Source organism: Triplophysa dalaica, chromosome 15 (genome assembly GCF_015846415.1).
Source record: "Triplophysa dalaica isolate WHDGS20190420 chromosome 15, ASM1584641v1, whole genome shotgun sequence".
In the NCBI taxonomy this organism is placed as follows: domain Eukaryota; kingdom Metazoa; phylum Chordata; class Actinopteri; order Cypriniformes; family Nemacheilidae; genus Triplophysa; species Triplophysa dalaica.
The window spans coordinates 5,687,046-5,711,268 of record NC_079556.1 but is presented as its reverse complement, the minus strand read 5'-3'; the positions used below and the strand labels follow the sequence as shown (position 1 = coordinate 5,711,268).

The window sequence follows — 24,223 nt, the reverse complement described above, 5'->3', positions numbered from 1 at the left end:
TAAAATCAATCTCGGTGGCTGGAAACGGGTGTATTGGTGAGTGGTTGAAATGAAGTGTGAGCCGCAGGTAGCCAGTCACTCAACCCGTAATTACTCGCCGGAGAGCTTCGCGCTCATTCTGTTCACTCTGTCGCTCAGTATGGGGTAAAGGCGGGAAAGAGGATGAACGCTCTGAAAAATGTGGCGTCCCGCCGAGCGCCAAAACCGGGAGCTCGTTTAGCGTTCAGGGTGCTCGTATTCCGAGTGTTTTAGCGGAGCTATTAGGCCCGGCTAATGAGGACGACGGGAATGGACAAATACAACCTCTAATTCGATTCAAATGTCAGTGCGGAGGGGAGCAGCTGTTGCTGTAGTGGCCTAAAGCTCTTAAAGGATTTGATGATTTTATGGCCGAATCATGTTAAATGCGAGACGTGAGCGATGTTATAAAAAGTGTGGCCAAATGAATGGTCTTTCAGACGAATTCACTGAACATTAATTGAGCTTTTAAGTCTAGTTCCTGCTATAAATTGTTCACACTGAAGAATCATCATTGATGGAGCAATTTTGTCCAGGTATCCACCGGAGAGCATGAAATTGAGCCTTAGAGTGCATCCTGAAGTGCCGTATAAATGGATTTTGAGGGTATTTTAAATGTTTAGTTAGCATCGATGAGATGTTCACCTACAAAAATGATCATTGCGTGCTATAGTTCAAAAATACAATAGTCCAAAATACAATACTGTAGAGCATAGCTTTGGTAACCAATGTTTTTTTTTTGGTACTCTTTCTTTTTTTGTATGATTGTGCTTCGAGGTGACATCAAGAATTGTCACATTTTGAACCATTTTCACGCATGTATTACAAAATACCCAAACATAAAGCTGCGAAACATCCACACATTCTTAAATGATCCGTTCATCCAAAAATAAAGGTTCTGTCTTCATTTACTCACCCTCGAATTGTTCCAAATCTGTGTCATTCCTTTGTTCTGATGAACACAGAGAAAGATATTTGGAAGAATGCTTGTAACCAAATGGTTCTTGGCCACCATTGACAACCATATTTGGAAAAATCACAATGGTAGTCAAAACTGTTTGCTTTCATACATTTTTCTAAAAAACTTATTTTGTCTTCAACAGAACAAAGAAATTTACAAAGATATTTGTAATATAATATACAAATAATACAAAGATGGTTGTCAATGGTGGCCAAGAACTGTTTGGTTACAAGTATTCTTCCAAATATCATCCAAACAAAGAACAACTCGAGGGTGAGTAAATGAAGACAGAATTTGTATTTTTGGCTGAACTGTCCGTTTAAGACAATGATCTAGTTTAACATGATTCTGGCTCAGAATTTCCTTGCAACACAATATTTGTGTCATCATCTATATTAGGTTACATCTCTCTTACGTTTACGACCCTCTTTCACTCTCTTCGCAGATGCAATGGCCACTCCATCTCCAGCCAAAAGTATGGGCGACCCAGGCATCACGCCACTCTCCCCCACACATGTACTGGTGAGCTAGATTTTTTTTATTGCCATCACCATGTAACCCATTACATGAAGTGTCTGGTATGCAAATGTGGCCTTAATGGATTTCATACTTATTTACACTGAGCTGCAATTACCTACAAAAATGCAATGCTTGACCTATACTTGACAGCATGACTTCCTCTTATTCTCCATGTCTTTGTTTGTCGCTCTTTTTCTTCTGCAGAATGACTCGGAGGACAATGAGCCTACGAGACACTACTACATGGTGGTGGTGGCCATCGACTTTGGCACCACCTCCAGTGGCTACGCATATGCCTTCACTAAAGAACCGGAGTGCATTCACACAATGAGGTGAGACAGAACGGGCAGAACCTTGGGCGTGGAGGGAGGGTACATGTGAAAGAAGAACAGAAATGAGATACAGAGCGAATCTGAAGATGCTTTTGATAGACTAATATAATTGTCCATCCATTAGCATAGCTTGCAGTGTCTCTCTTTCAGTCCAAGGTACTCGACACATAGACGCCCAATTAAAACTCATATCATACTAAATATCAAATTCAGAGTGTGTACTCTGAACTGTTTAGCAATAGTGTTTGTGTGTTACTGTACTAATGTTTATGTGTTTGAAGGGTAACCCACAACTGCGGCTTGACCTTGACCTGACATTTTTGGTCACGTGAAATTTGAACCTAAGGCAGAGCCAGTCACGTGTTTCCAACTTAAACTGGGATGTGGAAGTCCTTTAGGTCACAGTACCAATTAGGAAGGATGGAAATAGGATTCTATTCGTAAAACATGTACAGCTATAGAGGGCATCCTCACAATAAATATTCACAATTACAATCATGTGAAGTTTCAAGTTGTAAAGTTAAAAATGCAGTTCGTTTTTCATTGAAGTCAGTTACATCTGAAGGTATTTCAGTTTAACTAACAAGCACTCTTGACATTCAGTTGTAGTGTTTATAAAGGATGCCGATCATGTTAAAAGTTAGTAAATGTGGATTAGTAAATCTGACAAAATTGGTCGCTTTGAAAAGACCTGATTCATTTATTAATTTTTTGGTATGACCCACCTTATTGGACCTTATGGGATATTCTGCACGGTTAGTCAGATCACTGGTTTTAAATGACAATTAAATTGTATTAAAAAAAACGTTGTATTTTTATGGTCGCCCCAAAATGGATTTCTACACCTAAACCACACGTTTAAGGTCATTTCATTGCATTTGACAGTCATATAGTCTCTTTAATCATTTTTGCATTGATTATAAATTATATGTCTATTGTTTTATGAATCAAACTAAACAAACTCATGTAAATTGTTTTGGATTGAACTGTGGTGTCTTTAAAATAAAATCTCATATTTTCTTCTTTAATGCAGTGACATTCATTACAGTAAGTAATACATATAAACTAATCTGATATAAAAATGCATTTTGGGCTGCTGTAATGAAGTGTTTTCATTCTGTGGCATTTTCTCTGCTAGGTACTGAGCCGTGGTAAAGTAAAAGCACATGAATATTTTAAACCTCTATGTCTCTCTAAGATGCTTATGGGTTTTTTTGATGATATGTCTCTATGGATATTAAGGATAATGTGATGTGAGTCATCTTAGGTCAGTTTCACAGAACAAGAAGAGAAGCTCCAAAATCTCCCCAGTTAGAGTATTAAGAGGACATATGTTTCCGTCTGGTTCCACCAGACTACCACACTTAAACTAATGTGTATTTATCTTACTATCTCTGTCCTGCAAACATGCACACTGGATACAGACATTTCTCATGTGGCACAGAGTAGCTTTAATATAAATCATATTTTATTTTGGTTGATCAGTTATCAATTATTTTCCATTACGCTAATAGGAATTTAGTGGAGTAATGTACCATTATGAAAATTTCACAATGCAAAATCCTTTAGATCTCAGGAAATGTATCTGTGCTTTTAATTTGCTGTTTGAAAACCAAATAATCTGATGTTCGGTTCTTTTGTGAATGGTTGATTTCCCTCTGTTGCCAGGCGTTGGGAGGGTGGAGACCCAGGTGTGTCCAATCAAAAGACGCCCACCACCATTCTCCTGAGCCCGGACAAGAAGTTCCATAGCTTTGGTTATGCAGCCCGAGATTTTTACCACGACTTGGATCCCACTGAATCTAAACAATGGCTCTACTTGGAAAAGTTTAAAATGAAACTACACACCACTGCTGTAAGGAAACTCTCTTACTGACATACTTTCTATTGATTTACGTATACGAGAGTGGACTGAGGATCCTCGGTTTCTCAGTAGTAAACATAAACATTATGGAAATTTCTGATCATAAATACAGGGACATTGTTTCCTTTCCTTACTAAAATATGCATGTGTGATACTGTAGGGTGGTATTCACTAGACGTGCATTTAGTCTGGCTGCGGCTGTCAAATATTTAAATATAAGCCATCCAGAAATCTCATTACACCGTATACTTACCCGGTTAATAAATCAAAGCTTTCAGAAACTGAAATGGCTCATGCTGGTAATGACTCTTGCTGGCCTAATTTATTAAATCTGATGTCACAAGACTGCTCCAGTGTTTAATGATGTGTTGGCATGTTTCTGAGATCTGTATTTTCTCCTGCAGAATCTTTCCATCGATACAGATCTGCATGCCGCCAATGGGAAAAAGGTGAAAGCTCTGGATATATTCGCATATGCTCTGGCTTTTTTCAAGGAGCAAGCTCTTAAGGTATATCTCCATAACATTTACAAGTGTATATCGTGCCAAGGATTTTTATTTGAATATCAAAATGAGCATCCTGTTTCAATAAACTGCACTATAATGGTTTAAAATGACTGTATTTTGTCCTAAATGATATTCTATGTGCTTGAAAACTTGTCTTACACATTGGGTCGTGTAAGTCTCCTCCCTTTGAAGCTGACTTTTGATTGGTTACAGGAGCTGAGTGACCAGGCAGGGGCGGACTTTGATAATGGTGATGTCAGATGGGTCATCACTGTACCGGCCATCTGGAAGATGCCGGCCAAGCAGTTTATGAGAGAGGCCGCATATAAGGTTTCTTTTTTCTACCTTTTGTATTTGTTCTTTGTCACACACATACACAAATATACGCAACCCCGTCTCACTTTGAAAAATAGTCTCTCTCCACTGTGTGCAGGATAGTTTCTGTGCCTTTTGATTAAAATTCATCCCTATTTCCTTTTCAAACCATGCATAGGGGTGACACACTTTAATTACATTTAACTTGGCTTTTTAAGCTGCACACAAACATAGAATACAAGGTTAATTCAACAAGCATAATTTAATTATTATAGCCACTGGGGCTATTTTGAAGTACTGCAGTACTGCGTTTTATCATCAGGTTACCCTGGTGTTCAGTCAGTGCTATTGCAGGACAACGGTAGTGTTTTGCTGATATTCCGTTTTTGCAATGAGTTCATGCACATGAAAAAAACACAATGAAATATTTCAAATGGAGAGTAAAGAGAGAGCGAGTCAATGTGGTAAAGAGGTGTTAAAAAAAACAGAGAGAAGGGAAATGAGAAATAGAAGAAAGGTTGGAGGGGTAAAAGGAAAAGGAAAGTCAGTGCTGAAGGAGACAATGATCTCATCCTTTAGAGACAATCTCTGTTTCTCTCATTCACACACACACTTCAGTCAGGCTTTTAACATCAACTTAGAGTCTCCTGTGAAATTGTATTGAATATTATATAAATTTTATAAATCATACAGTAAATATCGAAATTTCAGTTTGATGTATTTTTATATTCTTAAAATGAAAACGTACTGTTCTGGGAAATAATCTGCAAAAGTACTTGGGGCGCATGAGAGGTTGCAACGTTTTCAAAATGTGTTTTAATGTGACAAGTCATATGACAAAACGGATTACGAAAGGTTAAAATGAATGTAAAATGATTTTTTTCAATGTTTACACATTGTTTATGAATATAACATCAGTCTCACTGTATTAAATCCAAGAGATTGAGTACTCTCACAAGAGGTGGGAAAGTATACAGCATATTATACATATTTTCATTTTTTCAAGTATATGTTCTTTTATGAAAGTGTTTCATTTCATAAATACATTTGCATCATTTTTTCAACTTTAATACAGTGGTTAAATAAATACATATAAAACCACTTTCAGAAGTAAAAAAAATTTTACTGTAGTATTAAGAGGTACAAAATAACATTTATTTATTACATGAAGTGGAGTGGTCTACAAAGTATGCTATATGCTTTATTATGAAACAAGCAAAACACACATATTTAAAAATATACTTGAGAGTAAAAATACTCATTTTAAAGCTCTGTCTCACACTAATGAGCGAAAGAGAGGATAAGCAGGGGCGTTTCCTGGACTTCTCTCATCTCAATCCAAAGCAAAGAAAAAGAGATGTGAAAGCAAAAGCAAGTGAGTTTGACAGATACAAAGCGAGAGAAGATAAAAAGAGCAGGCGGTCTGCAACACCTGATATCTGTTTTGGGAATTCCTGCACAGCTTGTCTCAGGAGTGTGTGATGTGCATGTGTGTGTGTGTGTGTGTGTGTGTGTGTGTGTGTAATTTTCTCAGCTTTTCAGCTGCAGGATCTGAAGGGAGGAAAGAGAGGACACTGCATTCCCGTCTCTCTTTTTTGCATCTTGCTCACACACCGGCCCCATAACTCACTGAATCCTGCAGAGCTCTCAGAACAAACACTGCCACTCAGCGCAGCATGTCTGTGTGATTTTACACTCCCTTGTGTTTGAAGTGTGATGATCTGTTTCTGATATATCTGCCTGCCTGCGGCTCATATGTTTGTGTGAGTTAAATAGTCATGACAGGTAACGGAAGTCTTTAGGGTTGAGTTAAATACATACTGCTGATAGCCACACTTGATGCACCCCTCAGTATTGAATAAAAATGCAACAGATGTCACAGATGTTACCCCCTTCACCAAAATGTTTATGAGCTTTTCTAAAGTAGTTAAAAAAAATATGATATGAAAATAATTATTTGAGTAAATGCTGCATTGTGAACTAACAATGTCTGTCCCTATTCATGGCAAAAGATGATGACTAGGCCTGTTAGGAGGTCAAATTTGTTTTAATATCTTCTCTTATTCTTCTGTTCTCATCTAGGCTGGTCTGGTTTCTCGTGAAAGCCCTGACCAGCTGATCATTGCTCTTGAACCCGAGGCTGCATCCATTTACTGCCGCAAACTCCGTCTTCACCAAATGGTTGATTTGAGCAACAAAACAGCCCTGAACGGTTATAGCCCGACAGAGAATGTTGGGGCGGGAATGACACAAGGTAAGCCACGCCCATTTTTACCATATTCTTAACATGTTTACCACATACAGTGCATTCATCCACGAGCACAAACTCAGATTATTCTCATGGTTATGGTACATACAGTTAACATTCATGGTGTTTAAGAATTGTGTTGCCCATGTGAACAGCTGTGTGTGCTCTCAATTTCTTGTCGCTCTGTTTTTTTTTTTTTTTTTAAAGTTTTTGAGGCAACATTTCACCGTTAATTAATTTTTTCCCAATCATTTTTAGATCAACATTTTATTTGATTTCAATGAACAGAAACATTTACAAAGTTTTATTTATGAGAAGTCTTGTCCTATACTGAATAAAGGCTGTTCTCCGTAGTTAAATGCAAATGTGATGATGCATGCAAAAGATGAGAAGAATCATCAACTTTTTAAAGGTCCAATGTGTATTTTTTGGAGGATCTGTTGACAGAAATGCTATATTATATACATAACTATGTCTTCAGAGGTGTATAAAGACCTTACATAATGAAGCGTTATGTTTTTATTACCTTAGAGGGAGCTATTTCTATCTATATACAGCACGGGTCCCCTTACATGCAATTCGCCATGTTCTACAGTAGCCCTTAATGGACAATCTGCTCTACAGAGCGTGTTTCGTTAATATGTTATCTCCTTTGGCAAAGAAGCGAAAACGGGATGACATCTTCGTCCTGTTTTCGCTATCTCACCACGCTAAATTTCATAAACTAGACCTTTAAATGTGTTATATGGTTCTGTTTTGTCTTAGCTCATGCATGTTTGTTTGCGCATAAACACTAAAATGCATGAACACACATCGCATTAACATTGCACAAAAGATGTCTGCATTACTGTCTGTGCTCATCATCATTGATTAAATATTATATTTATATACAATACATTATATTGATATAAATATTTCTATCTGTTCTACATTCTATTTAACTGTGAGTGTGAAGTCAGCTAATAACATTTACATATTCCCTGATGTTGTGTAATACGCTGATGTCTTATCTTGTGCTAAAGTAAAATGTAATTTCAGTATAATTAGATTCACAAATCTAAATGTGTGTTTTTCTATAGTGACAGAACTGAGCAAAATGCTCATTTTGTCTGTATTTCTTATCCTTCCACTGCTGCCTGCCTCGGGGTGCACAAAACCACTCGTTCTCTCTCTCTCTTCCTCCTTTCCCCCCATTCATTTCAGTTCACCTATATAACCCTGCTCATGGTTTTAATACAGAATGCCACAACATAAACTGTGGCCTAACATATTCTGAAATGAGCAGATATGTAGGTGTTTCCTGATCTTAACAACATGAAAGTCATTTTCATGTCCATTCAGATGGTAACATTCATTTGCTGAATGATGAAGTCAGCATGAGAAACAGCTTTGGCAAAGGTCTTTTTATTTCTGCGAAAATGTGCATGTACTGTACCTTCATTCAAAATGATTTTATTTGTTTGTTATTTTGTTAATAATAACAGTGTCAACACTGTTTTTTGATCTGTTTCGGGATCATTAGAAATATTAAATACATTTGTTTCAAGAATAGTTGATCTGATGTAAGTTTGTATTTGTTTGTTTAGCAGATGCTTTCATCCAAATAACAAGGTTAAAGCTAGTGAAAAGGAAAACAGCATAAAAGAGGAGAGGTTTTTATATACTAAACAATGGAAAGTAAATGATTGTTAAGGAGCAAATTTTGAGGCAGCAAACCGATGCGTGTGTGCTATGGAAAGAAAAAGATTTGAGAAATCTTCACATAGATCCTTTTCATCATATTGCATAAAAACAATAGCTGTCAATATCGAAAAAAGCACTATAAAAGCATTTGAACTATAAAATTAGTCCCTATAACTGCTGAAGAAATATATCTTCACCTTTATGATTCATAGGACATTTATAGTGCGTTTGTTCTGCTGTTTTGTTCTTTTTGGAGCTTGATGGCCTGTGATTATGAACTGTCATTGTATAAAAAGATCTATGTGATGATTCATAAAAAATAAGTAATGAATGTTTTTTCGAATCTTATTTTAGGGAAATTGAATTCATTTAGAAATGTCAGTTATTTGGTTTAGTTATGTGTCTGTAAATGATGTTTGCATGTCTGAATATCATGACCGTTAAGGGTGATGTATTAAGTAGTAGGCTGATGCACGCATGCATAAGAAGAATATGTGGTGCTGATGTTATTTGTTGTATAGTGCTATAGATGGAGAGTGACTGCACGGAAAAGATACACGCGAAGTTGTATTTATCCATGTTTTTAGCATCAGTGATGTTTCTGCTCTGTGTGTATATTTGATATGAACGTTGAGAAAAGGCTGAAATAGTTGCAGGTTAATTTTAGTTGACAGCAAGAATGTGAGATGGGAAACGGTTGTTTGTGGAACGTGAGCTGCGCAGGCATCTGTCTGTCTGACAGAACCATAGATAGACCCATGCCATGCTCACCAAAAGCCCGGTCAGAGAAAGACAGGAGATAACCTGACCCTGTAGGTAGATTTTTTATTTATTGTTAAATAGTCAATGATTCAAACACGTATGTAGGTGACATGAAGAGTTTAATTCATCCTAAACATCAAATCATCAGCACATCTGTATAGTGCATTACCATTTATCTAAAATGCCAATTCTTTTCTACACTGTCGGAGCAGAAATGTATTGTTTTGATGTAAGCAGAACTGAGTTGTGTTAGACTGTTTACAGTGTTTCATTTCTTCTGTGTTTAATTTACAAGAGTCGGCTGTCCCACACTTCATAAGAACCACTGTGTGTACTTTATTGTTTTTAATGGGTTGCAGGAAATGTCGATCTGACATCAGTTTCCATGCGGTCACTCTCCCTCACAGCCTACACTTCCTGTTTGGGAATATTTACAACTGCCAGGATGGCCATTATCCTCTGATGTCATCAAACTAGCTGCCCTTTATCTGAGAATGCCAAGAGTGAATGAACAGAGACCCTCTTGAGTGCATTCCTGGAGTCAGGAAATTGAAAAAGAGGAAATCTTTTAATGGAACAATTATGGAAAATTCTAAATATTTTGTAAGACTATAGCTGGCTATAGATCACCTAAAAATCGTTAACTCATCATACACTTTGTTCAAACTCTTTCCTTCTGTGGAACACAAAATAAGATATTTAGGGAAATGTTTTTTTGAGTCCATAAATTGTAATTCAGTTACGAACGTTTTTCAAAAAAAAATCTTTCTGTTCTGCAGAGAAAGTCATACAGGTTTGAATTGACGTAAGGGTGAATAATTGAAATAATATTTGTTTAACCGCACCATTTAGTAATTGTCATACTGTATTGCATATTATAGGCATTTGCAGCATTATGTTTTTGCAGGCGTGTTATTGCAGGCACGATAATGGGATGTTTTTTTTATTTATGCAGTTTTAAAAGCCAACTTTGCAACTATTGAAAGCTTTTCTTTGAATTTTATGAGTTGTGTAAATCCATAATGAGCTTTAGCTTAAAGTAAACAAAACGCATCTCACAGTGACCATGATCCTATTCTCATTCTGTCGCCTTGCCTGTAAAGAACTGCCACACACACAAACACACACAAACAAACACTTACACAGCTTCACGCAGCCTTCCCTCTCACACACACTTCCTGTCTCTCTCTGTTAATAACCAGCCAAGGAGCATGTGCGCCGTAACCGACAGAGCCGCACGTTTCTGGTGGAGAATGTCATAGGAGAGCTCTGGTCTGAACTCACTGAAGGTAGAGTCTCTGTCTTCTCACACATTTACTTGTAGTGTTTTGCTCCTGCTGTTTCTGATGCTGCTGTCATACATAAAAAAAAAACAAAGATGCCCTCTTAAGATGCACCTTCAGCTGGTTTGTAGGTTTATTCCAGCCCTTGTTCTTCTGTTTGTATAAGCGGGTCATCGGTATTATAATGGCATACTTTGCTTATCACAGCTGTTATAACCCCACGCAGATTCATCTGCTTTCAATTCTCTGCGCTTTACCATGAGAATCCAAATCTATCTACCTGTTTCTTGAGTATTTTTAAATAATACACTTAAACGTTTTAAAATGTAGTGATAAACAGACCAAAAAATGTTTTAAAGTCATTTCTACTTTGGTTACCAACTATGTGTCGATGAACCCTGAAAGTAGGTCACAATTCCCCTGACATCTCGGAAAAACTTTTCCTCATCTACAGGGAATTTTTTGGTAATGTGCCACAGTGTAAAAATGTCACCAAGCGGTATAAAGCATACTTTTTATTCCATCTCACCACATTCACAGGTGACCTTTCACGTTGTTTCTGCCTCTCTCTAGGTGACCGTTATGTTGTTGTGGATTGTGGAGGCGGGACGGTGGATCTGACGGTGCATCAGATCCGTCTGCCTGAGGGACACCTAAAAGAGCTTTATAAAGCCTCAGGTACAAGTCTCCGCTTGTGGCAAGCAGCTTCATACAGTATTAAAGTGTTGCTTTAACACTAGAACCACCGCAGCGTAAAATCTACCCGTGGATGTTTTTCAAATGTACATAAAAGATTTTCAATTAAATATCCAAGTTAATAAAGATTTTAAAAAGGTTAAAAAAGAGATGCTTTAAAGAACCTTTGACTAAATGGTTCTTTGTGGAACCAAAAATGGTTCTTCTATGACATCGCTGGGAAGAACCTTTTGTAGCACCTTTATTTTTCAGAGTATGTATCTATAGAGGCACCAGACATAAATATAGTCTAAAAATATCTTTAATTTGACATTTATTACATCATTTCGAATCATATTCCTCTTTCTATCTTCTTCTTCACAGGAGGCCCGTATGGATCTATCGGGATAGATTATGAATTCGAGAAGCTCCTGTGTAAGATATTCGGGCAGGATTTCATTGACCAGTTTAAGATCAAGCGTCCGGCTGCATGGGTGGATCTAATGATCGCCTTCGAGTCTCGGAAGAGGGCAGCGGCCCCTGACAGAAGCAATCCACTCAATATTAACCTGCCCTTCTCTTTCATCGACTACTACAAGAAGTTCAGAGGACACAGTGTGGAGCATGCACTGAGGAAAAGCAAGTGAGTGACAGCACACATTTTTTTTACCTTTCCTCAGTAACATAGGGAAAGTTGGTTTGGATGTTTTTTCAGTGTGGTACAGCGCCACAGATATAGAATCCAACAAACAAAACATTTTGCAGAGGCAGATTATTAGAAATGTTATTATGGTTTACTAAAATTATTTAAACATTTTGGTTAATTGAAATCAAAATATCGGCCTAAATGTTATTAAAAACTAAATGAGAAGGAGAATGTTGCTTCAGCAAGAAACAAAAATAGGTTGAGGCACTAAAATAATCAACTCAAAACAAATTAAACTGAACTAATTAAAAAAACTGAAGTATATCAAATAATTAAATTAAAAACCTGTATAACTTCTCTTATAACTTCAAATGATATAGTAATAGTATAGTAAAAATAAACAAATAATAAGACCAAAAAACTGCTAAATAAAAAAATATCTGAATCTAAAACTTAAATGAATTACACACTTAGATAACTACGCATTAAACGTATATTATAATGTATAAAATAAAATGACAAAAATGCATAACAAAATAGCTAAAAATTCAAAATGAACATGGAAACAAAAAATATGAGCAAATTAAAAATATTAATAAAACTGGAAACAAAAATATAAAAACAGATTATTATAAATTGATATGATAGGACAGTGTTTTTAGTGTAACACTGAAATCTAAAAGTGTGTCCTATTTGTATTGAAACATTTCCAGAGGATCCGATTGATTTATTCTAGATAAACAAATGTTGTTCTCCAATGTCCCAAACTGGTGATGTGTTTTCCTGCTGTGTCTTTGCCTCTGCTATGATTGTTGTCAGACTGTTTAAGGTACGCGTGTGTGTGACCTGCACCGCCTGGAGAGTTAATCTGTCTATTCATGACTGCTGTCAATACTGTCCACACACAGCCATTCAATGAGCCATCAGACCCTGTAGAAAGACAGACCATGTCAGCTAAATTTTGTGTGCTGGTGTGTGGGATTGCTGACTTTGTGCTAAAACGATGTCAAGAGGTGTTTCACTTACAACACCCTGTTATCTCACATCATTAGACGTTTCTCAGAAATGCTGGATTCTGATTGGTTAATCATGCCAGTAACCATTCTCAATAACCACCGCACATCCAGTTATTGAGTTGTTTTAGACCACTTACCGGGGTTACTTTACCGGTGTTACTTTAATGTTTCTCATAACTAATAATAATCTCAAATCAATATTTCGTGTTCAGTTGCTTATGTGGCAGACATCCGTTTAATAAGCAGGATAACATACATTTTGACGGTCTGAATAAGAATTCGAATCACTCTTTATTTTATTTCTCACTAATGACTCTCTGACTGTGTTTTATCCTTTAAAGTGTCTTGTATTGTTTGCTGTAGCTGTATTTTGTCTGATACTGTATGTATTTTATGGGTTCTCTAAGGTTATGTTCTTTCCTGACGCCATAATACACAGTATGAGATGATATTTTGTAAGCCCCTGTAGGAGGGTCCTAGCTTGGACATTATCGATTTTTTAAATCGATTTTCTTATGTCTAACAGGGGAATGTTTTCCCGACAATCAGATGAGTCAGATGTCTCTGAGGACTCATTCAACCCTACATTGCACTGTACTACGAAGCGATTGCATGTGTAGGCTGTAACTGGAAATATTAGAAATAAGCACACGCGCTGATTTTTATAGAGTTGTAAAACCTAAAAATATAAAGTCAATAATATAAGTGTTTTTAATGGTCAGCTATACACCACAACACATTTGTACTTCGCATACAGGCTTAATATGAGTAATCTGTCATATTGTGATGATCTGTCTTATTGTCTCTCTTTGTATCTCCTCTGTGCTAACCGCAGTGTCGACTTTGTGAAATGGTCGTCGCAGGGCATGCTGAGGATGAGTCCAGATGCAATGAATGCGCTGTTCAAACCAACCATAGACCACATTATACAGCACCTGAGTGAGTATGCCTTGTTTATCCGCATGTTAAATCATGAGGGAATACCGTTCCCGCGTCTAAGGCTCCATTCATTTCAATGGAGGATATCATTAAGGGGTCATATGGCGCGAATACATGTTTCCCTGTGTTTTTGGTGTGTTATAAGTTGCCCATGCATTTATTAGACATGTCAAATTGTAAAAATTAAAGTTTTGGAACAAAAAATGCATTCTATTGTAAAGCGAATGCTCACCCAGACCCACCTGAAATGCTTCGTGTAACCACACCCCCACAAATCTTAGTCAGTTTGTGGTATTATATAACTAAGACCGACCACATGTATACGCAAGTAAGGTGGGCGTACCTGTCAGTATAATTGCTTTTGAACCTGATGTTCCATATGCAGCCCTGGATCACAAAACCAGCAGCACGGTAACATTTTAGGTAAAAGCATAAAAATACATTGTAAGGGTCAAAATTATAGATTTTTCTTTTATGCCCCAAATCATTAGGATATTAAGTAAAGATCATGTTTCATGAGGATAATTTGTAAATTTCCTATCCTAAATATATAAAAACTTGATTTCTGTGGATTGCCTGCTACAGTGCCTCTGACTAACAATTCCAAAGGCAATTTTCTCAATATTTAGATTTTTTCGCACTCTCAGATTCCAGCGTTTAAAACTGTTGTGTCTCAGCCATTTATTGTCATATCATAGCATCCAACACATGGGTAGAAAGCTTTATTTTTCAGATTTCAGATTATGTAAAAATCTTAATTTCGAAATATTGACCCATAAAACTGGTTTTGTTGTCCAGGGTCACATATATGGTAAGAGGCGTCACATTTCTGTCACACACTTGGTTTTCCGGAGTTTTACATCATTTACATCGGTGTGAGAACGCATAAATGTATATTAGCATGTTTTGTGATTTTCTTATGGGATTTTATAGATAGAGAAGTGGTGTGTCCTTCGCATTATATGATACTCGCACCTGGCTCTGCGCCGTGAGTCTCCGTCTACAACATGTTGTTAGTTAATTTCTATATACTTACTACTATTTCAAAGAAACAATTTTACTAGAATTCGTAAACGTATAAACTAATGAACCACTGGGAGACACATTTAGGGCAAGAGTTGACCCAGTCAGAGACGTCTCGACCATCTGCCCAAAATACTCTAGCACGCACATGCAGAACTGGGTCAGAACTGAATCCCTCAGCTCTCACATTGGCTTAGCCAAGCGTGATTCTTCAAATCAAAACTGAAAAGACTGCCAATGAACTTTATATTTCTTCTTCAGTAAGATGAAAAACAAAAACTTTAGAGAAACAGTTTACAATGAAACTTGTGATGGAGCGTACTTAATTTTTTGTGGTCTTTCTTAAACTATCACTCTTATGTTTGTTCTTCAGCTGAGCTATTTGACCGGCCGGAAGTGTCAGACATTAAGTTCCTTTTCCTCGTGGGTGGATTTGCCGAATCTTCTCTGCTGCAGCAGGCGGTTCAGAACATGCTTCAGGGGCGGAGCCGAATTATCATTCCTCATGATGTGGGCTTGACCATCCTCAAGGGGGCGGTGTTGTTCGGCCTTGATCCCAGCATCATTAAGGTGCGGCGCTCTCCGCTCACCTACGGCGTGGGCGTCCTAAACCGATTCCTGGAGGGGAAGCACCCGCCTGAGAAGATGCTCGTGAAGAACGGAACGCGCTGGTGCACCGATGTCTTCGATACATTCATTTCCAATGATCAGTCAGTGGCGCTCGGTGAAACGGTGAAACGCAGCTACACGCCGGCCAAGCCGTCGCAACAGGTGATCGTCATCCACGTGTACTGCTCGGAAAAAGAGTCGGTCAGTTTCATCACGGACCCAGGTGTGAAGAAGTGCGGTACGCTGAAGCTGGACGTGAGCGGTACAGAGAGTCCAGTGGCGCGACGAGAGATCCAGACGCTCATGCAGTTTGGAGATACTGAGATCAGAGCTATGGCTATCGATGTGGCAACATCTCGCACCGTCAAAGCTAGCATTGACTTCCTTAGTCAATAGAATTACTGAATGATAGAAGGATAGAAAAGGAGAAATAGGGAGAGAAATGAAGTCTCAACTAATACATCATCGTTGATTTAATAGTTGTGCCATCCATTCGTTTTTTTTTATTTCGTTGTCCTGATACTGTACACAACACAATGTCTTACACAAAAAGGACATTGGGTAGTGTTTTAATTTTGTCTATTTTCATCTCAGACAGGTTACTAAGTACGTTCACTTCCCCTCGGCTTAATTCATTATTCTCTGAATGCTTCTATAAAAAGTCTGTTTGTAGTCTCGTAGTGGCTGTTTTATGCACAGAGATGAAAAACTGCATGGGTAGAGTCAAAATACAACTGTGTGTTGCTAATAGTGCCAGTTTGGCATAGCACCACATATTAACAAGTCAACGTAGCGCCTAAATTCAGGTTAAGGCAGCTCCATCCGTCTTATATACACATCATGGCAGAAATATAATATCATTCTCTTACAAAACGTACTGCTTTGCTCTTAAACTCCGATGTTACCGTAAAAGCCTGGCCCAGTCCAGAACCAGTTCGTTCATTTAGTTTAGCGTGAACAGGTGGGTGCTGGGGTTTTTGGATGCTGGACTGGTCAAATTATTAATTTCATAGTAAAGTTACTGGAATGAAACTCTGTTTGCCTGATATAGAAACCCAGGTATAAATCACCTCAAATACTTGAAAAAGAGTTGGAGCATTAGTTGAGAGAATTACAAGTTTGATCAAACCTGAGATACACTGCAAAACATTTTCTTAATCGACAGTTTCTTTTGTTTCCAGTAAATATATTTATTTCTAACAATATAAATAAACTTGAGAAATTGTGTATGATAATGCTTGTTTTTAGAGAATATGAATGAGAAAATGATAGGGGTTGTTTTAGAATATAATTAACGTGAGAGCGGTCTAAACTGAAAACATCTTGCACTAACAACATTAAAATACATTAGTGACATTGTTTTGTCTCAAAATGCACACATGTCATGTTTTGTTTTGTAAGGCGTGTTCGTAAAAACTCTTTAAATGTCCTAATTTAACTAAGGCCTAGACCTGGTTAAACCTAGTCCTTGTCCAGGAAAACTGCCCAATAAAGCTTAACTTCATTATGATCATCCCCATCGGTGTTCGTTATATTAGATTTATGTCCAGATCGTTTGTTATTGGGTAAGAAAAATATACCCAAGTAAACATGTTTAAATAGTCTCTCTCACCCATATGATTTCCATATGATCTTCTCATTATACTATCGCTGTAAATGTATATATTCTTTAAAAACAAGTGTTCATTTCTATTTAGTTTAGATATTTAACTGAAAAACAAGAGCACCAGACGGATTAGGAAAATGTTTGCAGCGTGCGCATCCCAAAAGGTGCTAATACCTGTGACAAAACTACCTTCAGTTCAACCCCTAGTGCTACAGGACTTCAATGTATGGTTGATTGTCTTCTCTCATTGTAAGTGTTGTCATCTTCACTTTGCTTTTTTATGTGTGTGTATTGTGCACCCTTCCTAACAGCTTCCTTTTTTGCATGTTAAGGCATGTTATGAGTTCTGCGCAGTTCCATAAACTGCATTTGGCATGCTGGACAACTATAAGGAAATAGATTTTACAGCTAAAGAGACTGAGAGCGGCATTTGTTTTGTCCCAGAATTCAACATATCCTTATTGTCGGTCAGTACGTTGCTCTGCGCGGTGTGAGAACGGATAAATCCAAGAATGTGAATTTTAGCTGCGCCTGCAACATGAAGTGAAACAATAGCCATTGCTATATACTAGTTGCCTTTATTCCTGCTCTTTAGAGAGAGAAGCCAATGATCTTTATTCTTTCTCTTTATTTAGAGAATTATGAAGAATATGTGACAAAGGAAAATGTTTATTTCTGTATATACAGTATTTAAAGATATTGTACAGACTTTTTTGCGTTGTGTTGAGCATTAGCAGCTTCATGTGTGTATGCAGGACACAATTCTTTCATACTCACCAGCCTTCATATGAATCCTAATCTCAGATATCACCCTAATCCAAACCTAATCATAACCTTCCCACTTTGAACCCTAAAGAAAACCCTTTAATTTTCCTACTCCCAATGCCAGACTCAAACCTAATTTTCGCTTTAACCCCAATCTGAACTCTAATAGAAACTTAAAAAGTCTTTTTATAATGCGATGAAACTCTTTATTTTAACCTTAAACTGACTCCCAATTCCTCTTTCCTAATCCCAAATACTCAAACATGAGCGATCGTGTGAGTTGCCTGTGTAGCTCTGTTTTGACTTGAAAGCCTTTGACCTTAAAAACTGCACCGCCAGTTATCATTGACTACAAATGAAGTGTACATTTTGGTATGTTTTGGGGAGATGAGGTGACTGATGGTTTGAGGTGTGTGCGCTCGCATCTTATTCTGTAGATGATACAGTGGCACAAGTTAGAGGCAATAGTTCTGTGTTGGTTGAAAGAGGGCACAGATAGATAGCCAACCCTCAGTTATACATTCATAATGATAAAACACCAAGATAAATAACGTAAGCAATAAAGATATTGCAATGTGATGTTCCAGCTGTACTCCATCGTGCTATTCTGCCAGTGTAAAGTGTGTGAAAGCTTTAGCTACAAAACAATGTTTCTATAGAATATTAGTCAACATTTATAGATCGAGGTGATGTTTGTTTCGTTAAAATAACATGCATTTAACATTATGTTGAGCATGCAGAGCACTGGAATTTAACAGTGTCAATACATGAGAAAAATTCTGATCAGCTTTTGGCGTTCTTGATAATCTGCTTTCTGCAAATGCTATACAGTACACAACTTGCATTGATTTCAAACTAGTTCAAACTAGTAAAAGAACCATTGAAAGTTGCAATAAATGGCAGACCATGCTACTAAAGGGATATAGTTTAACCCCGAAAATCACGCTCATGTCCTTCTAAACCTTTTTATAGCAGCATGTCCAAGCTGCTGTTATTACTACAATAATGTTTTGGGTAAAATATCACTTTTGAGTGTTCACATCTGCAGAGATCCAAAGTAAAACATCATCAAACTATTTAATATCAATAAAAATGGAAATAACATACAGTATATGAAATTTGATGCTTAAGCTTCTTTAAATGTAAATTCCTCTCTGAACTTGCTTCTAATGTGATTGTTAATTGCTAATATTTGCTTATACTCTGCACGATCTGCATGAGTGACCAAAAAGACGAAAGAACATTACATTTAAATATTATACTTCAGTTACAGTGTTAGATCTTTGGGTTATAAATAATTCATGCTATAACAGATCTCCTATTGGCTGTATAAGGATGTGATGTCATGATTTCATCAGATGATGTGTGCATGCACATTTCAGGCAGGTGAGACACTGTTAGCTGAGCACACACGTAAACACCAACCTGTGCAGATTTGTGGAGTAAGCACACCTTTATTTGCTCTGAATGAATTGATAAATGTTTTAAAAACATTTCTGTATCTCCTTGTTTTAAAATAAGCCTTTGTTCTACAAACACTTTGTTTATGGGCAGCTTTATAATTTTTTTATCAACACCACAATGTGTAGCCTCTTGCTATGATATGCTTGTAAATTCACCTATAGAGCACTATTCTTTTGTATTTCGTTTTAAAGATTTATTATATTTGCAATTTTATTACAGCTAGAGATGCTTATTCTTGTAAAGGGACGTTCACGTTGTGAATTTGATTTTCAAGGCTTGTCATGCAGTCACACATTGTGTGAACTCACAAATTACATTCTTTTTAATAAATAAAAACAGAGTCACTGCTCTTGCCATACGCACATCCAAAAACAGAAAAGATTTGCAACTGTATTTCAATCAATGCCAAGTACTAACAGCCAAAATATCACCCAATAAAATTGTGTATTTCAAAGAATGGTTGTGTTGTTGTTCTTCTGCATGAGAGGTTCTTGGAGTGAATTTATGCTCAAGATTTCTATTCTCTTAAGGACTTATTTGACGTATTTGATATTGTTATCTACCTCAATCCTTTTGATAGCTCTTTGCAAATCTAAATAAAACTATTTCAATCGCAAAGGTTGTTTGTTAACACTGAAAAAATGGTGGTTTAATTTAAATCTTATATCTGGTTGTGTTAAAAATTATTATAATGAATTAAAATTATTAGATTAAAATTATTAGAATTAATGAATCTTAAACATTATTAGTTTGAATCAAATTCATTGAGTTCACGAATACTTTTAAGTTGAATTAGCCCACACTTTTAAGGCAACCAGGTAACTTTTTTCTTAGTTGAATCAACAAAAAGCTTTTTTTAACCGATTTTTTAGTTTTTTTTTATTTAGTGTATGAATACATTAAGGCTTTTAGTGATAAGTGATATATCAATGATATACAATATACACTATACTGTTCTTATCCAGCATACACCTTTAAATGTGTTTCCTTTGAATGTTAACAACAACACTTTCATGAAACACGCTTGAATACTATGTTTTCCCAGACAATTATAAATATCATATTACATGTCTTTCCCTGCACATATACTGCTGGTTTCTGTTTAGAGACCTTGACTGAACAAAAGATGACTAAATTCACCAGTTCATTTTGACAACATTCATATTGCAAAGTGCTTTGTGCCATAAATCCTTCATTCTATACACAAAAAGCAATATTCTCACAATCTTTAATTCAGTCATTGACACATCAAGGACATAATGGCACCTGATTATAAGAGTTAGAAAGTTGTTTTTAAACTACCGTGGATCCCGGCTTTTGTTTGGAAGGAGAAGGTCCTTCATTTTTGTTTATTTTCAAAGAGGATATTTTGGTCCTTCGGCAATGCGTTATGGTGTATGAGACATTGAACCATAACCTGTTCTATTCAATGAGGTTTTTATATTCAGAAGTGGCCACTTAACTCCTGTGTCCTGTGAAGAATGAGTGATTTAGTTCAAAAAATAAATGTCACTATTTTCTTGCAAAGGGAAGAAATATTATTGGTGGATTTTTTTAAATCAAGGACATCTTGTTCCTGAATGGACTTCCTGAGGTGACTAACATTTGAGAGAAGAGCTCATGAAACATTGAAACTGAAGATCTCAGGGTCTTAAAACGCATACTTTTGCCAATTTGGAATATGACATCATGTCTGAGGCTATAAAGATATGTGAAACAAGATTAATACAACAATTTAAAGACACTTTTTGGGGGAGGGGGACACATTTGTGAATTACCTGTATAGGTGTTTACGTATGTAAATAGGTATTTATAAATTTTAAATAGGTGAAATTATTTTACGACCCAAATTAGACCCCAAAATCTAATATATGATGTTGACTGCTGCGAGAAAGTGTAAAGAGTCACCACTGCCCCCTAGTGGCTGTTTTAAGAGTAGCCGTTCTCAGTGCTTTGAGTCAAAAAACAAGCATTGTACTTCAATTTATGAAAGCATGAGGTGCCTTTCATAACAAATAAAAATGATAAAATAATAACGAAATATAATAAAACAAATAGGGCACAGGAAATTAAGCTTTTAAATGTGACAATGTCCTGATATTTTGATTACATTTCAGGTAGGCCTGTTTTGAACAAGACAAGCAAAAAACTAGGTGGTTTAATATCATTCACTGTCCATTTGTGGGTGCTTTTTCCACTACTAAGAGTACTTTACTCGCCACTAAAACATCATCTTCAACGGTGCCCGCCCATTTGTAACAGGTAAGTATTAATAAAAGGATTTTATTATGAAAACCCAGCAATTACAGTTAGCCTCAAGCACTCTCATTGAGGATCCAAACCCATCTGAATATGAGTCTAAACGCAAACCACTTCTGATTCAATTTATACAATCAGCAGGGGTGTGTGTGTTATTTTAACAGAGGAGCAACTGGAGGCCCACTCAACTTCAAACAGGACAGGGTCTATGTGTGTGTGTGTGTGTGTGTGTGTGTGTGTGTGTGTGAGAGCTAGAGAGAGAGAGAGAGAGAGAGAGAGAGAGGACTAGTTGGTAGGCTTATCAAAGAGGTGAGATCATCAGAACTTGGCTGGTTGCTACGGTGATAGTAAGAGGGTATCTCTCTGAAAATGCCCCTTCAGATGTACCACCTACACATAGCTCTGTCACCAACAGAATCATGATATACAAAAGTAGGCGCTTGACACATTTACACCATGTTGAAGCACATGTTCCTCGCCCCACTATCAGCTAATCCTGTAATTATTTTATTGTCTGATTATTTGTTTATTTGAAAAGAAACACCCCCATCTAACTGATACAAGGGCCTTGAAAACTGAGATAAGGGCTGAGATTGTTTAGCAGGGAAAATAAGGCTGAGCTAATACCTCCAGTTATATACAATGCCAATGTATACAGTAGGCCCAAATGTTTTTCATTATGAATAAAATATGAATCTCATTGCAACTCATTATGCGACCAAACGTAATGTAAATTTGTCCTTATTTTGTCGCAAAATGTTAATCAATGTAATTTCTCAGTTTTTCAACAAACATAACATTTGAGATGTGGTGCAATAAATTCATGACCTTTTAGAAATATACCCTGTGATGCACAAATATCCACAATTAGATTTTGTTAGATAAATACAGTTTAAATATTCTATTTTAAGGCAGTTTGTTTCCACATATGTGACCCTGGATCACAAAACCAGTCTTAAGTAGCACGGGAACATTTTTAGCAAAAGACAAAAATACATTGTATGGGTCAAAATTTTGGCTTTTTCTTTTATGCCAAAAGTCATAAGGATATTAAGAAAAGATCATGCTCCATGAAGATATATAGTAAATTTTCTACCTTAAATACATTTATTTGTTGTGAGTGGATGGCCTGCCACAGTGCCCCTTGATTGATAACTTCAAAGGCAATTTTCTCAATATTTAGATTTCTTTGAATTCTCAGATTCCGGTTGTATCTCAGTCAGATATTCTCCTATACTAACAAATCATACATCCATAGAAAGCTGATTTATTCAGCGTTCAGATTATGTAAAAATCTCAATTTCGTTGCAAATTTTCGAAACTTTGTTGCAAAGTCACATGCAAAGCTTGTTTTCAAAGTTTCCATTCTGTTGTACACCATGTGAACGGTGAAACATAGATGCTGTCTTCTAGACATTTCTTCTGAAAAGCTACAGTAATTACCGGCATCAGAAATCTGTGTTATCATTACCACTGTGATCAATGTCGAAATAAGAAAAGAGGAAGAGAAATAGAGTGACAGAAAGAGAGACGAGTGTGTGTTTGAGAGGATTCGGCCCCTCCTCTTCACTTGGCATGGTTTAATTCCGATTCTAACACTATAATGCAGTTGCACCCTGAACTGAAGCCTGCAGATTGTCCTGATGGGTATTGTGAGTTTTGATGGCTTAAATGAGCAAAAAGTCAGTATGAATGGAGATGCACTTTGTTAGTGTCACCATAAAAATGGCAGCATGCCTTTTTAATGCCTTATTTTCGCAGCTCTGATTATAGGTTGGGTATTCAAACAAGTGAATGAGAAAACAATGAGCAGGCAATCAGGACTTCATAAAGCACAGAGCGACATGGGATGGATTAATAAGCGTGCGTCATGCGCGTACGCACTCGAGCGGCCTTTAGAAATGACACTCATGCGTGTGACATGTTAAAAGAGGCCTTGCACTTTGAGCGGAGATGTGAAAAGGATCAGACGACCGTTAACGTGTAATTTAGAGCCCAATCTGACTGCTGTTTGCACAAAAGCAACAGAAATTCTGGCAACGTCAATAGAAAGAGATGCTTCGAGTGTCACGGCGACACTATCACACAGACAGATGGATGCCTTATACACCCACATGTCATATACGAACAACAGTAACCACTTTTAATGCGAGCGTTAAACTGATTCTTAATGAGAAGAATGGTATCACGACAGAAAAACTTTAGAGCTAATGAACATGAGACATATGTTGGTTTGCTATAGATAGAATTGTAAGTCATAAACCAATCAGATTCAGCATACTATTTTATAATAGCACAGACTATTTAACTCCCCATGAAGTGCTAGTGAATTCAAAATGCACAATTTAGAGGATGATGAAAAGTAGCTTTGGAGAATTAACTGGTTTGACACATCTGTGATGGTAATGGCATTTGTGGGTTATAATGTAATCAGTTGCTAACATTTTTCAAAATATCTTTCTTTGATGAAACAAAAATTCTGTCATCATTTCCTCCCCATCAAGTTCCAAACCTTTATGAATTTATTTGTTCTGCTGAACAGAGAGGAAGATATTTGGAAGAATGTCAGAGCCAAACAGATCTCATCGCCCATTTGCTGCCACAGTACGAAAAATAAATACTGTGGGAGTCATGAGGATAAGATGGTTTTGGTTACTGACATTCTTCCAAATATCTTCCATTGTGTTTGGTAGTACAAAGAAATGTATACTTCAGTTCAAGTTTATTTAT

The 24,223-nt window shown here is 36.8% G+C and overlaps 1 protein-coding gene across 4 annotated transcripts in view; it reads left to right on the top strand.

The window, feature by feature from the left end:
* The window catches only part of hspa12a (heat shock protein 12A), a 28,437-nt gene extending 8,746 nt beyond the window's left edge, over nt 1-19,691 (top strand). For 2 of the 4 annotated variants that reach the window (XM_056767883.1, XM_056767886.1), the window contains exons 2-12: nt 1,425-1,501; nt 1,703-1,830; nt 3,499-3,685; nt 4,099-4,203; nt 4,414-4,530; nt 6,598-6,769; nt 10,411-10,497; nt 11,065-11,169; nt 11,551-11,809; nt 13,664-13,767; nt 15,164-19,691. In XM_056767883.1, the coding sequence (XP_056623861.1) occupies nt 1,425-1,501; nt 1,703-1,830; nt 3,499-3,685; nt 4,099-4,203; nt 4,414-4,530; nt 6,598-6,769; nt 10,411-10,497; nt 11,065-11,169; nt 11,551-11,809; nt 13,664-13,767; nt 15,164-15,795 (1,973 nt within the window). In that variant the 3' untranslated portion in view covers nt 15,796-19,691. Of the gene's footprint in view, nt 1-442; nt 555-1,424; nt 1,502-1,702; nt 1,831-3,498; nt 3,686-4,098; nt 4,204-4,413; nt 4,531-6,597; nt 6,770-10,410; nt 10,498-11,064; nt 11,170-11,550; nt 11,810-13,663; nt 13,768-15,163 lie in introns of those variants that run through there. The other 2 variants (XM_056767884.1, XM_056767885.1) reach the window with 2 other exon arrangements.
* Nucleotides 19,692-24,223: the final 4,532 nt, after the last annotated feature.